General features: G+C 47.1%; 1 protein-coding gene across 3 annotated transcripts; it reads right to left on the bottom strand.

Moving 5' to 3' along the window:
- Positions 1-4,838: 4,838 nt before the first annotated feature.
- Positions 4,839-14,675, bottom strand: EIF2B5 (eukaryotic translation initiation factor 2B subunit epsilon). Of its 3 annotated transcripts, XM_084990496.1 has the most exons (17): positions 14,447-14,675; positions 14,257-14,324; positions 12,641-12,765; positions 11,354-11,539; positions 11,085-11,262; positions 10,915-10,995; positions 10,539-10,616; positions 9,671-9,983; positions 8,176-8,321; positions 7,805-7,946; positions 7,579-7,680; positions 7,140-7,247; positions 6,913-7,003; positions 6,487-6,610; positions 5,794-5,919; positions 5,438-5,548; positions 4,839-5,266 (listed from the first exon to the last, which is right to left on the bottom strand). In XM_084990496.1, exons 5-17 carry the CDS (start codon positions 11,226-11,228, stop codon positions 5,207-5,209), a joined length of 1,626 nt encoding a protein of 541 aa, XP_084846622.1. In that variant the 5' UTR covers positions 11,229-11,262; positions 11,354-11,539; positions 12,641-12,765; positions 14,257-14,324; positions 14,447-14,675; the 3' UTR covers positions 4,839-5,206. The 3 variants fall into 3 exon arrangements, 2 of the variants coding, with proteins under 2 accessions (XP_084846622.1, XP_020925602.1); XR_014824457.1 differs by lacking the exon at positions 14,257-14,324 and having other exon boundaries at positions 7,789-7,946; XM_021069943.2 differs by lacking the exon at positions 14,257-14,324.
- Between the last annotated feature and the right edge of the window lie 73 nt (positions 14,676-14,748).

Below are 14,748 nucleotides of genomic sequence, written 5' to 3'. Positions count from 1 at the left end.
ACAAGGTTGCTCTCACGACCTTCACTCACTTGGACGGAGGCACAGAGCCTTGTGAGTAAGTAACTTTAGACTGACAAATGCTATGAAAGATAAAATGTAGTCACGTAACAGTGTAGAAGAATATGGGTGGTCAGAGAAGGCCTCTTCCATTTGCGTGAAGACCTAGAACTGACAAGGAAACAGCTATAAGAAGGTCTGGTCTGGGGGAAAGAGCATTCCATGTGGAGGGCACAGCCAAGTATAAAGACTCAAGGCAAGCACAGACTTGCCAGAAGTTCCCTGATGGCCTATCAGGTTAAGGATCCGGTGTTGTCACTGTTGTGGCTCAGGCCACTGCTATGGTGTGGGTTCGACCCCTGGCCAGGGAACTTCCGCATGCTAAGGGCATGGCTGAAAAAAAAGAATCAACTTCTGAGAAACAAGATGAAGGTTATTGTGACTACAGTGATTGTGGGAGATGGGTGGAAAGGTAGACTGGGACCAGATTACATCAGTCCTTTAAGATGACAGTAACATTTTGTTTACTGTTGCCAACATAGCATTTCAAGATTAAGGACCTCTTTCAGACACCTCTGGCTCAGAAACCTCTCCACATTCCTTAATGCCTTCCAAATGTCCTTAGCGTGATAGTCCAAGTTCTCCATTCTAACCTCTACCTACTTTTACAGACTTCTGCAATGCTGAATCCTTTAACCCACTGAGCCGGACCAGGATGGAACCTACACAGAGATATCTCCCATCTCACACCACAGCAGGAACTCCTTGGCTAAAGTTTTGACTTAAGCAATTCTACTTATTTGCTAGCCCCTGCACATTATCTTATTTATTTTCATACCCTTTCTTTTTTTGTCTTTTTAGGGCTGCACCTGCAGCATATGGAGGTTCCCAGGCTAGGGGTTTAATTGGAACTACACCTCCCAGGCTACGTCACAGCCACAGCAACGCAGGATCTGAGCCGAGTCTGCGACCTACACCACAGCTCATGGCAATGCCGGATCCTTACTTTTTCTTTACTTTTTTATCAAGGTAATATGTGTACACAACAATTGCAGAATTGTTCTCCAATTATTCCTTTTCACAGCACATTATTCACAGATACAATATCTTCCCTGAGTTTTGAGAATAGTACCTTCTCCCCTCATCCTAAAGTTTTCAAAAAGCTTCTTACCTTGTCAGTTTCCTTGGTTTGAATTTTGTTTTGGTCTCTGCTTTTCATGTTAGAAATTTCCTCAAATGGTTACTGATCCTTAACAGTCTATTCACATTTAAGAGTGAGATAAGAAAACTCTGGAAGCTTTGTCCACAGACAAGGCTTATTTACTAGCAGGCTTCACTGCAGGGTGATCAGTCGGGGGAAATTTTTTTTTTTTTTTTTTTTTGTCTGCTGTTGTTGTTGTTGTTGCTATTTCTTGGGCCGCTCCCGCGGCATATGGAGGTTCCCAGGCTAGGGGTCTAATCGGAGCTGTAGCCACCGGCCTACGCCAGAGCCACAGCAACGCGGGATCCGAGCCGCGTCTGCAACTTACACCACAGCTCACGGCAACGCCGGATCGTTAACCCACTGAGCAAGGGCAGGGATCGAACCCGCAACCTCATGGTTCCTAGTCGGATTCGTTAACCACTGCGCCATGACGGGAACTCCGGAAATTTTTTTTTAAAAAAACAAATAAAAAAAGTTTTTTGAGGCCCTTTTCTTTTTGTCTTTTTAGGACCACACCAGCAGCATATGGAAGTTCCCAGGCTAGGGGTCGAATTGGAGCTACAGTTTCGAGCCTACACCATAGCCACAGCAAAGCCAGATCTTTTTTTTTTTTGTCTTTTTTTTTTTGCTATTTCTTGGGCCGCTCCAGCGGCATATGGAGGTTCCCAGGCTAGGGGTCCAGTCGGAGCCGTAGCCACCAGCCTATGCAAGGGCCACAGCAACGAGGGATCTGAGCCGAGTCTGCAACCTACACCACAGCTCACAGCAACGCTGGATCGTTAATCCACTGAGCAAGGGCAGGGACCGAACCCGCAACCTCATGGCTCCTAGTCGGATTCGTTAACCACTGCACCACGACAGGAACTCCCAGCAAAGCCAGATCTGAGCCGCATCTGCAACCTCTACCACAGCTCATGGCAATGCTGGATCCTTAACCCATTGATCAAGGCCAGGGATCAAACCTGTGTCCTCATGACTACTAGTCAGGTTTATTAACCACTGAGCCACGCTGAGCCATGCCAGGAACTCCTTGAGGTCCTTTTTTCTGCGATGTTGTTTGTTTTGGCCTGGGGGTATAAGATCGTGTGTACTGATACTCAGAGCCCTACAACTCATATACTTTCACTTGATCCTGCATTTTCTTTTTTTTTTTTTTGTCTTTTTGCTATTTCTTGGGCCGCTCCTGCGGCATATGGAGGTTCCCAGGCTAGGGATTGAATTGGAGCTGTAGCCACCGGCCTACGCCAGAGCCACAGCAACGCGGGATCCGAGCCGCGTCTGCGACCCACACCACAGCTCACAGCAACGCTGGATCGTTAACCCACTGAGCAAGGGCAGGGATCGAACCCGCAACCTCATGGTTCCTAGTCGGATTCGTTAACCACTGCGCCACGACAGGAACTCCTGATCCTGCATTTTCAATCTGGCCCCTCGCTCCCATGCCCACCATGTCTACTATTTAGTCTAGAGGTTCTAAAGGTTTATATTTTCTCTGAGGTCTGGAATTTCATGGTGCTATTTCATTCATTATGCCGGGCACTCATGGGCTGTCAGTCTAGAAACTCAGGACCTTCAAGTTTAGGAAACCTTCATTTCTTTGATAATTTCATCCCCACCATTTCTTCAGATATTAAATCTCCCATTTCTTGCAGAGAAGGGGTAATCACTGGGCTAGATTAGATAAAGCGGGAGTCTGAGGGGCTTTTTCTTACAGATCTTCTTCCCACCCCCAATCCTTACCCCCTCTGCTGAGCCTTTTCTGGATTCACAACGGAATACTGGTTTGCTGCTTGTTAATAACCACCTCAGCAGGTAAAGCCCATCTCATTCTGCTCTGCTAAGTCAACTTTCACCCTTCCATTTATTCCCCCCCAAATGTTGATGTCTCGCATTTATTGTTGTCACTCTCTGTTTTCCTTATCATTGAGTCATGTGCCTATTTTGAAGAATTCCTTTGTTGGCATTTGAATAGTTTTTATTTTTTTAAATGGCTGCACCTGTGGCGTATGGAGGTTCTCACGCTGGGGGTTGAAGGAGAGCTGTAGCTGCCAGCCTATGCCACAGCAACGAGGGATCTGAGTCATGTCTGCGACTTACACCACAGCTCATGGCAACACCGGATCCTTAACCCACTGAGTGAGGCCAGGGCTTCAACTCACATTCTTATGGATACTAGTAGGGTTGGTTAACCGCTGAGCCATGATGGAAACTCCTGAACAGGGTTTTGAAGGGAGTAAAAACTCCATGTGTTTAATTTGCCATATTTAAATGGAAACCCTTTGCTTTTAATGTTCCCTTCTGCCCTATTTATTAGGCTACTGAAATGTCACAATCCTGTAAGCCTTCCCTAATCACTTCAACTGGAAAGAATATCTTCCTCCTAAAAAGTTCTATAGGCCACTTCTGATCTCTGCCACTCATTGTATAAATTAGAAGTATCCCATGGTTATTTGTATTTAACTGTCCCTACTAGGTCCATGCTGTAATTTTCATATGCTTTCTAGGCACTAGGCCATGTATTTGACACAGGAGAAACAGATTTACTGAAGAAAAGTAAATTAAGCCAAACCCTGGCCAGTGTGTTTTCCCCTCTGTAGAAATACTGAGTAATGCTCCTTCACACCCCTGAGTACAGTTAAGTATCTCCTTCCTCAGTTTACTCCTTTCTGCCCAACTGAAATGAAGAAAGGCAACCATTTTATCTGTGATGTCCAGGAGGGCCAGACATCTGCCACGGTTTAAGTGCTGACAGAGTAACGGTTATAGGAAGGCAACGAAGAGCTGGGAAGATAAGACAGAAGGGCGTATCTCATGGTTGAGGTTAAAGGAGACCATATAGGAATGTGACAAACTCCAGCTCTGGAGGTCAACAACAAATCCTTGTTCTGTCAATGACCAGTTATGGGACCTCTATGAACTTCAGGCTCTTCATCTGAAAATGGGGATAAGCCCTATTTCCAAGGTTAATGTGAAAGTTAACTAAAATAACACAGGAAAAGCATTTAGCAAAATGTCTGTCATACAGTAAATACTCTCTCAACATGAGGGGAAAGCCCATTGCACAGGATCTTCGTCTGTTCTTAGGATATCCAGGATATCCACTGCTGGCTTGGAGTTGTGTCTGCCTCTGGGGGCAATTTCCCTTCATTAAGACACTGAATGTGATGAAGCAAAAAGAATCCTGGATTATGAGCCTCAAGTCCTTCGCTTTGCCCCCCAAGAATCATGAGACCTTGAGCAAGTTTCCTTATCTTTAAGATGAAGAAGAGCTCAGCTTCCCTGACAGTAGTACTGGATCAAATGGTCAAAGCATGTGATGGACTGGCAGATGGTTAATGACTTCACATATGCTTGGAATCATTACTCTCTGACAGAAAAGTGTTCAGACTAGGATCCTCTATGGAAGTAGATTCAGGTATACCACTCCAGGACCACAAGTTGGTCCACAAAGCCCAGAAAAGAATCTAGGCCCTCCACTACCATGAGTCATGGCAATGATCAACTAGTGAGGCACCACAGTACCACCTAGTGGCCACATCACCTCTCTTCTTCTCCAAGGCTGCCACATGGGAGGTTTAGAACTCTTCAGTCACCTACTTCAATGGGTGATCAGTCCGAGTAGGAGAGAAACCAAATATACCCCTCTCTGTTTTTTAATATTAACAAATACAAGCAGCAGAGAGGGCCAACTGCTCTCTGCTATTTCCTGAGGGGAAACCAGAGCACAAAGCTTTTCCTCCAGCCTTCCTCTAACTGCAGGGCCTGCCTAGTTCCTCCTTAGGCAGAGCTGTTATCCAGCCCAACTTCCCTCATCCCAACTCCCCAGTAAGGATGGGAGGCACATAGTTGCTGGCGGTGGGAAGAATACTGTAGTTCCAGCCTCTGCTCCTGTAAGTCTCAGCTCAGACGGTGGTCACTCAACTTTCTGCAACTAGCCTCTTACTTGCCCTGGCCCAGAAACCAGGAGGACAATCAACCACACCCACAGGAGCAGGCAGTTCGACTTCAGTCATCTTCAGATGACTCCTCTTCTGCCTCTTTTAGCCACTGGATGAACCTCTGCAGCTGTAAGGAAGCAGAGTAGAGAGCTACTGAGGAAGGGGCACATAACCCTCCTGTTATTCTTAGCTGATAAGAATAACAACCAGAGTCCCAAGCACCAACCACCTGGAGTCTAGGGCCAGAAGCCAGGGAACCAGAGAATCACTGTGGTGAGAGGAGGGCAGCTTGACTCACCTGCAGGTTCTTGCGCAACTGCCGGCCCTTGTCAGTTATATCCCTTTGGCTGAACCAGCTCAGGATTGTTTCCTCAGCCAGGATCTCCAGCTGGTAGAAAGCCATCAATACCTGCAGAAGGCCAGCAGAGGGGATCTCAGGGGCCTTACAGGATCCAGCAAGATGTAGTGGATAACAGAGGAAGAGGAGGCAAGACCTTAGCACCTCTACCAGGCCCTCAGCCTCCTTCTACACTGGATGATGCCATTAACCAAACTCCAAAGAGATTCATGTCCGCTTGTTTTGTGTCTCCATGGAGGTCACCAAGGCCTGTGTCAAAGCCAATGCAGAACTATGGGGTTTGAGGTAGTATTCACCTTGGCCATGGAAGTACTAAGAACTTCATGCTCCAGGAAGAAGTCCTCAATGGCTGCCAATGCCTCCAAATGATCAGCTGCACGCTTTATGTAGTTCCTAAAAACAGGGCTCCAGGCCTTGAGCAGCTATAGAAGAAAGGAGAAGGAAGCTGCAATACAGGAAGCTTTCCCAAGTGTGCTCTTATATTGGACAGCAAAGAAAATCAATATTAATAACATGGGTCTTTTAAGACAAGCGGGAGATGATATAGGCCCTGTGGAATATGTCAAAGGAACTTGGGAGTTGCTGGCAGTTAGGCTGGGGTAAAAAAAAAGAGATTTCCTAGGGAGGTGATGGGGGTCAGAGGCTGTAGGCTGCCTCGGAATACCTGTTCCAAGCCTAAAGATTCATCTCATGCTGAACCTTCATCAAATCATTTTCAGTCAGAGAGTATGACAGTCCAGGTCTATTTTGGTTATACCTTTGGGCTTTTGTATGGTCTGAATACTGGAATCTCAAAGGCCACTCAGTAATGGCCCTAACCAGCCAAGCCAGCTCTAGAAGCCAGTCTTTGTCCAGAGGCAAGGAGAAAGAAACCACAAGTAACATATATCCCACCAGACCTTCTACTCCTGATTTCCTTTAAAGTGAAGCCCAGTAATGATGTATTGTTTCCATCCAACCCCTGGTATCCAGCTCCAATCTTTGCTTACGGGAATCAGCAGGGCACAGTAGCGGTTTGCGTCAAGCGGGGAATCCATCTGTTGCAAAGGGAATTCCAGGACCACGTGGCTCAGTACCTGCATCACTTCCTTTAGGCTTATATTGTAGGCGTACCTGTGGGGAGATTGGGGTGACGCCAGGGCCTTCATTGGTCCTTTCAGCACACTGTAGGATGATGACTTTGGCAGGACATCAGGGAGAGGAAGTCAGATGGATCAACATGGAGGGGGAGGGTTCTGGAAGGGGGAAGTCTATGCTGAGGCTAGAACCTAATGTGCTTTTCACTCCAAATGCTACCAGACTTGTCCAGTTGGGATGTTGAGGGAACAGGTTCCTATTTAGGGAAGAGTAAGAGAGAAACTCTACCTGCCCAGGATTATCCTGAGGAGAAGAGAATAGGGAGGGGTTGCTCTTACTTGAGAGAGTTGATCTCTAGGACTAGATTGTCACAAGAAATGTTCTCCTCCTTGCCCCGTTGTAGTGTTCCTAAGACTTCATTCTGGAATACTAAAATCAAAGCAACAGTAAGTTCATAGGCCAATATCACTCCAGGGTGCTTTAAGTTATCCAGTCCTGACTGTAGGTCCAACTAAACTGGAGGTTTTCCTCTTTTGTCCTAGACCCTGCTCCCTTAGCCACTCACCTTTGACATCATCCATCTGTGGGGAGCCTGTCCGGCTGTCTAGCTCCTCAGAATCCATACTTCGCTCACTTTCAGTTTCACTCTCTTCTTCCACATTGATTTTAAGTCCTTAGAATCCATAAACGGTAAGAAAAAAAGAAAAATAAGGAAAGAGCCACTGACAGGGAACAATATATCTGCTGTCTACATCAATAAGGTAATGAACAAGTGGTCTGATTCTGAAGTGTTCACTCTCCTTCAGAATATTCTCTCTTTTCTTTTTTTTGGCTGTGCTTGAGGCATGTAGAAGTTTCTAGGCCAGGGATCGAACCCATGCCATGGCAGAGACCAAGGCTGCTGCAGTGACAATGCCTGATACCTAATCTGCTGCAACAGAAGGGAACTCTTCCTTGAGAATATTCTGATAGAACAGAGGTGGCAGGAATAAGACCAAGCTCACCCCAAAGGGTCTGCTGTAGTTCCTCCTCTTCTTCCGTGTTCATGTCTGCAGCTTTCCAGAGGTAGCCCTGGCCTGCAGCTCCAACTTCGGCTGGATTGTAACCTGGAAAAAGCACTGATCTTTTTAGCAAAGGCCCAGAAGAAGCACCAATCCCTCAGGAGGAAACACTGGTTTTTCTATGGGGCAGAGAGACACACAGATGCCCCACACCTGCTGAGCCTCACACCTTTCAGCTTCACCTTCTCCTTTTCTTGGTCAGCCCCTGAGTCATCACTGAACTGACCATCATCTTCATCATACTCTGCATCTGGAGGGTGCAAAGAGATCACCGAGGCCTCAGGCAGAGTAATATCTGGACCTACTACCACCTGGAGGAGAGAAGAGGAGGGGGTGGCATGGACCCGTTAGTGTGTTGGGGAAAAGTACATCCTGATAATGACAGTGACTTTTTTTTCCCTCCCACTAAGCCAAGGAGAAGGCGAATGAAACCACTGTTTTTGGACTCTCAATTCAGACAGGACTGGGTTGACACGAAGCCCCTTTTCGCTCAGCATAACCACAGCTTGGGGCCTGTGTGCAGTGTGCAGCCAATCTTACCTGGGAAGTGAGGACACAGTGTGGCTTCAGTATAACTTTTTCCTTGACCTCAGCATTATCACAGAGCAGAGACTGATGGATTTGTGCTCCAGCAGCCACTCGGACGCCCTGCCACAGGAAGGCCTGATCCAGCACCACATCATCACCTGGCTCAGGACAGGAAGGATTCCTGGTCACTTAGGGCTCCAATTCCACACCAGGGCCATTCGTGGAGAATGGGGCTGACACCACCATAGTTCCCACCCAGCTCTACTGCTCTAATCCCAATCCACCAGAAACATGCTCTCCCTCTCTACGCTCAGGCCCGAGTCCAAAACATTGCTCAGCCTGACTACCTTCCACCAAGTCTACAACAACTGCAAACTATATGCCAGACTTAAGAATCTGAGAACCTTTAAAATTTCTGGGGACCCCTTGAACTAAAAAATGTTACTAGAATCATATCCATGTCTAAAAGTAGAAGCAAATTGTTCCACTTCTTGTACATTTTAGAAATAGAATCTTGTTCTTTTGAAGGGGCAGTTCCAGTAGAAGCATCACTTTTTCTCTCTTTTTTTTTTTTAGGGCCACACCCATGGCATATGGAGGTTCCCAGGCTAGGGGTCAAATTGAAGCTGTAGCTGCCGGCCTACACCACGGCCATAGCAATGCCAGATCTGAGCTGCGTCTGCAACCTATACCACAGCTCATTGCAATGCCGGATCCTCTGGAGCAAGGCCAGGGATCGAACCTGCAACCTCATGGTTCCTAGTCGGATTCGTTTCCACTGCGCCATGATGGGAACTCCAGAAGCACCACTTTCTTACAACCAAAGTGAGTTTCTAAGAGTAAAAAAAACACTAGACTTACAATCAAAATACTCAGATTCAAGTCTCAGCACTGCCTCTTATTAGCTATAACCTTGGGTGAGACAACCTCTTTTAGCCTTTCTGCTTATCTACAAACTGGAGATAAATAATAGTTACCTCACAAGTTTTTGGGAGGATTAAATAAGATAATGTATGCAAAAGCCCTTTGTAGTCTGCAATGCACTAAACAGATGTCATTATTGCATGTTAATTATTAACTTGGTCCTGAATGTAAATAAAGGGTATCCTGGAAAAGTCACCCAATAACAAGCTCATAGGTTAAAAATTATGGAGTTCCCACTGTGGCACAGGCGATTAAGAGTCTGACTGCAGAGGCTCGGCTCGATGTGGAGGTGCTGGGTTGGATTCCCTGGCCCGGTGCAGTGGGTTAAGTGATCTGGTGTTGCCACAACTGCGGCTTGGATTCAATCCCTGGCTTGGGAACTTTCCTATGCCATGGGTATGGCCGTTAAAAAAAAAAAAAAAAAAAAAAAAAAAGTATCACTGTTTTTAAATCTCTGTTCCTTCCTTTATTAAGGCAGCCACTTTCTCAGGAACTATCCTTCTGTATTCTTTTCTGGAGACATGGGGTTCCCCTAGGTTCCTATTGCTGGGATAGCCAGCCTGACTTCCCCACCTGTGCTCACCAATGTGACAGCCGGGGCCAATGACACTGTTGGTGATGGAGCAATTGCTGCCAATGACAGTGCCAGAGCCCAGGAGCACATTTTCCTCCAGGACGCTGCCATGGCCCAGGCTGACCTCAGGCCCTCGGTAGATGTTGTGCCGGGAGTGAGTGCAGCTCTGAGTTGTGCTATCAGTGAAGTTCGCCTCTGGGGTGAGAGGGTAGACCCATCGGCGGATGACATCAGCACAGACAGCAGCATACATGTGTAGGTTGGAGACCCGGGCACCATATTCCTTAGTAGTCACATGCATGTGGATCTGGTTGCCTAAGATCTGAATGAAGAGAAAAAAAGGGAGGTCACACAAACAAGCAAGAAAGAAAGAACATTCCCAGGTATAATTCTTTTCTAACCTTAAGTTCCCCCATTGCTTCTCAATGTCACAGCCAAGTGGCCTGAGACTTTTCTCTGTCTACTGCTTCCCTCTCCCCTTCAGTTATTTTCCTTCTCCCTAAGGCTCAATAAAACACAAAAGGGAACCAAAAGTTATCAGTGTGAGACAAAAGCAGAGCCCTCTTTTAAAGAGGCACTGGGGAGTTCCTGTCGTGGCGCAGTGGTTAACGAATCCGACTAGGAACCATGAGGTTGCGGGTTTGGTCCCTGCCCTTGCTCAGTGGGTTAACGATCCGGCGTTGCTGTGAGCTGTGGTGTAGTTTGCAGATGCGGCGCGGATCCCGCGTTGCTGTGGCTCTGGCATAGGCCGGCGGCTACAGCTCCGATTAGACCCCTAGCCTGGGAACCTCCATATGCTGCGGGAGCAGCCTAAAAAATGGCAAAAAGACAAAAAAAAAAAAAAAAAAAAAAGGAGGCACTGGGAGTCTTTTCTTACCTCCTCATTTACTAACAGGCCTCGCACAAAGTCATCTCGGGTTTGGTAGTCGAAGTTGTCAGTAAAGAGTTGAGCCACCTGTATAGAGAAGTCAGAGGGAGCCAGGGTCAAGTGCTCTTCTCTAGAAGCAAAGATAAGCGCTCCCCCCAGCACCCCCACCCCACAAGACCTATCAGATACTATGACAGTAGGACATGGGCCAGAATCCTCAAAGGGCTGCCAAGGAAATACTGGGATCAAGATGATAATACCTATTTGCTGTGGAACAGATGAGAGCAACAGGGAAAAGAAATATACCCTGGCTTTCTACAGGGGTGATAGTAAACCCTCAGAGTTTTACTCTCTGGATGTGCAGCCGTGGCCCTGAAGAGCTCACCTGAGGAGAGCAGATGCTGATATGACAGTCCAGTAGATCATAGCGAATCTCCACTCCATCTCCACTGCCCTGGAATAAGCTCTGTGGGAGAGGTTACAAGGACTTTAACTTGCCTTTTCTGCTTGAAGCCTGTCACTTTCCCACCTCAAGGACCCTGTACACTCACACACCAGAGGAAAAGAAAAACGTCGGAGGCCTTGGGTCTTCTGGAAATGGAGAACCCGGTTTGTGGCACTATCCACAGCCACTACCACGTTGTCCTCATGGCAACGAGTTGGGTGGCTGGGGGATGACTCCTTGAAGATCATCGTCATCACAGATACATTTTTTTCTAGCTTCCGTCTTAACCTATAAAGGATAGGAGGGAGAGAGTTGCAAAAAAGCAGTCTTAGGGCTCTGCTGGTTCCAAACCCTGTCTCTACCGTTTCCCCATCCTGACCTGTGTTCTTCCAGGGCTCTGGTGACATTGATGTTAGAGATGACATCCCCATACACCAGAAGGAAGTCAGAGCGCACCAAAGCCTTAGCATCAACATCACGGAGAACGTCCCCCAGTGATCTATATAGGTCTGATGTTATTATTCGAACCACATTGAGGGATGTAGGGCGACACCACTTGGATTTCCTAAAGGAAGAGGGGTGAGGGGAATGAGTAAACCAAGCATAAGAATCACGTAGAGCGTCCCTATTTTCCACCCATTCACACCCATTCAACATTCATGCTCCTTTGCTATGGCTCTTTTTGGGTCCTTGCCAGCATCCTCAACTTCAAAGACATTTATGAACCGTAATGAATGGTTTCAGCATAGTTTGTCACTAGTCTTGTTTTATGGGCTAGAGAAACATGGTTATTTCCTCTCCATACCCTGACCCCTGTCTCTAAACATGGATTTGAACTAAACATCCTACTGAGAATTAGCTTATACAAAGCACCCTGGGAACACACTTTTCTCTTTCTGAAGCTCATACTGTCTGATGGAGAGCATGCTAATACCCTAGTCTTTATTTCCTAAACTTCAATAAATCTTGAGATTCACTCTTTCCAGAAAGATTTCATCACACATTTGTTAAGTACTAACAAAGTTTGGTACTAAGCTAGGCACTGGGAATACAAAGATGAAGAAGAGCTCAATATTTCATAGCTCAGTGGAAAAGCAAATATGTTACTTTTGTAACTTGCATACTGGAGCCACTAAATAAAAAGCAAAAACCTACTGGAACCAAACTTTATAAGTAAGATACAGAAAAAACCCAAATGCTATTCTTTAACTTTTTTTTTTTTTGTCTTTTTGCCATTTCTTAGGCTGCTCCCGTGACATATGGAGGTTCCCAGGCTAGGGGTCAATTCAGAGCTGTAGCCACAGGCCTACACCAGAACCACAGCAACACGTGATCCGAGCCGTGTCTGCAACCCACACCACAGCTCACGGCAATACCGGATCCTTAACCCACTGAGCAAGGCCAGGGATCGAACCCACAACCGCATGGTTTCTAGTCGGATTCATTAACCACTGAGCCACAACAGGACCTCCAAATGCTATTCTTTAATCTCTATCACAGCTTCAGCTCCTCACCTGCTAAGAGAATGCCCTTAGTTAAAGCTTATGATGGAATTCAAATAGATATATTTTACTCCCTTACAATTCCCTCTTATTTAGTTATAACCATTCTAAGGAACCTGGGGAAAAAATGGTGAAACATAGAAAGAAAAGTTGCAGAGCCTTACAGTAAATGTTCCTTGATTTGAGCAGCCTTCCAGCAACAAAAGACAAAGGTTTCCTGTACACCTGTGGCAGTCAGAAATTCCAGAGTGTAGTCAATTAGTGCCACATTGGCCAGGGGCAAGAGGGCCTGGAGGGTAGGAGATGAAAAAAAGTTTGAAGTATTGAATCCATGAAGGCCTTCTGGGTACCATTCCTTCCCCTTCTTCATCCACAATTTTCACTCCACTATCAGTGTGTTTAAACACCAGCTTTAATTTATTTTTCCTATTTAAAAGTAATCAGGCTCCTGCCTTTGATGTTCATGGCATGCTCTAAACATCAGTCTAATGTGTTGCAGTTCAGACATAGTAAGCATGGAATCTACATGCTTAGCATCAGACACAGAGCTGGTACTGAACAGGAGACTACTCCTGACAAAGGGTAACACTAGAGATCAATCATATCTCCAGAAATTTAAGCACCACTGAGGCCTTTTTCTCTACAAAATTTCTTTTCTTTTCTTTTCTTTTTTTTTTTTTGCCATTTCTTGGGCCGCTCCCGCGGCATATGGAGGTTCTCAGGCTAGGGGTCTAATCGGAGCTGTACCTGCCAGCCTACACCAGAACCACAGCAATGTGGGGATCCCAGCTGCGTCTGTGACCTACACCACAGCTCACAGCAACGCTGGATCATTAACCCACTGAGCAAGGGCAGGGATCGAACCCGCAACCTCATGGTTCCTAGTCGGATTCGTTAACCACTGCGCCACGATGGGAACTCCTAAAATTTCTTTTCTTGATCCTTTTCTAAGAGGCAAGGGCTAGTCATCCCCATCACTTGTCCAAAATAAACAGTCATTAGACTATTTGGAGGAAGTGAAGAGTCAAAGAGGACTTTTCCTGAATTGAATGCCAAGTCCCTTTCTTTGAACTGGGGACTGCTGAGTGACCCAGCAATCCCTAGGACTAGCTGAGGCCAATTCCCCAGCTTCTAGACAATGCAGGGATGTTGGCAACCAGCCATTAAACCCGTTCTGTTCTTCTTTTGACATATGGCATTGGCTCTCATTAAAACCTGGGAAGAAAAAAAAGCACACTTGGAGTTCTCCTCGTGGCTCAGTGGTTAACGAATCCGACTAGGAACCATGAGGTTATGGGTTTGATCCCTGGCCTTGCTCAGTGGGTTAAGGATCCGTTGTTGCCATGAGCTGTGGTGTAGGTGGCAGATGCGGCTGGGATCCCGTGTTGCTGTGGTTCTGGTGTAGGTCGGTGGCTACAGCTCCGATTAGACCCCTAGCCTGGGAACCTCCATATGCCGCGGGAGAGGCCCTAGAAATGGCAAAAAGACAAAAACAAAACAAAACGAAACACCAAAAAAACCACACTATACAAGTCTGCTCTTTTTTTTTGGGGGGGGGGGACGACAATATGATCTCCCTTTTGGAGGCAAAAGGAGGTGACATTCCCTTTCATCACTCGATCTTATTATCCTCTGCATAAAGCCAGCGCAGCCTCCTCTTGAGGCACTGAATCCCAGAATGAAGGCTTCTCACAAGCACTGCTTCTGCATCAGCCCTTTGCAGAGCTCCCAAACCTGAGGTGGACAGCACGACGAGTGCTCAAATCTGCCAGCCACTCACTTGGTCAGGCAATCGTCAGGGCTTTAGACGGTCTCCTCGCCTTCCTCATAATCAGATAAACCCGATTTCTGAGAGAGAGAGTGGACACAAGTCCTTCCAGAGCCCGCCTCACCAGGAAGCCGAAGGGATAACTTGCTATAGCCCCGCCACCTCCAGGCCCTCTGGCAGCTTCCAAGCGTGCGGCGCTCACCCGAGGCTGGTCCTTGGAGATAGGGAAGAAACGGCGGTTGAAGCTGTCGGCCACCAGAACTGCTTGTAGGGGCGGCGGCGGTTCCTCCTCTGCCCCTCTGGCTGCCCCCCCGCCGCCGCCGCCGCCACCCTGTCCGCTGCCGCTGCGCTTGTTGGCTCGACCAGGCACCGGACCAGGCGGCGCCACCACAGTAGCCGCCATCTTCTTCTCTCACGGCCACCACTTCCGCACGGAAACTGACACGGCAAGCAGTAAGGGACAAAAAGACCTAGCACTCGAAACGCGAAGGACTAGAGAAGGAA

The sequence above is a fragment of the Sus scrofa genome, chromosome 13, assembly GCF_054392235.1.
Source record: "Sus scrofa isolate SSC_HxYL_T2T_F1_AM1 chromosome 13, Sscrofa_HxYL_maternal_Yorkshire_Landrace_v2.0, whole genome shotgun sequence".
Lineage (NCBI taxonomy): Eukaryota > Metazoa > Chordata > Mammalia > Artiodactyla > Suidae > Sus > Sus scrofa.
The sequence above is the reverse complement of the archived record's forward strand: the minus strand, read 5'-3'. Positions and strand labels throughout refer to the sequence as shown.

Bases quoted from the DNA above. Each gene is read 5' to 3' on its own strand.
- EIF2B5 (XM_021069943.2), bottom strand. From the start codon at position 14,647: ATGGCGGCTACTGTGGTGGCGCCGCCTGGTCCGGTGCCTGGTCGAGCC. The intron at 8,322-9,670 runs GTGAGCACAGGT...GTCCTGAGCCAG, and splicing joins TGGCCCCGGCTGTCACATTG to GTGATGATGTGGTGCTGGAT. The intron at 6,611-6,912 runs GTAAGAGCAACC...ATCTCCCCACAG, and splicing joins CTAGAGATCAACTCTCTCAA to GTACGCCTACAATATAAGCC.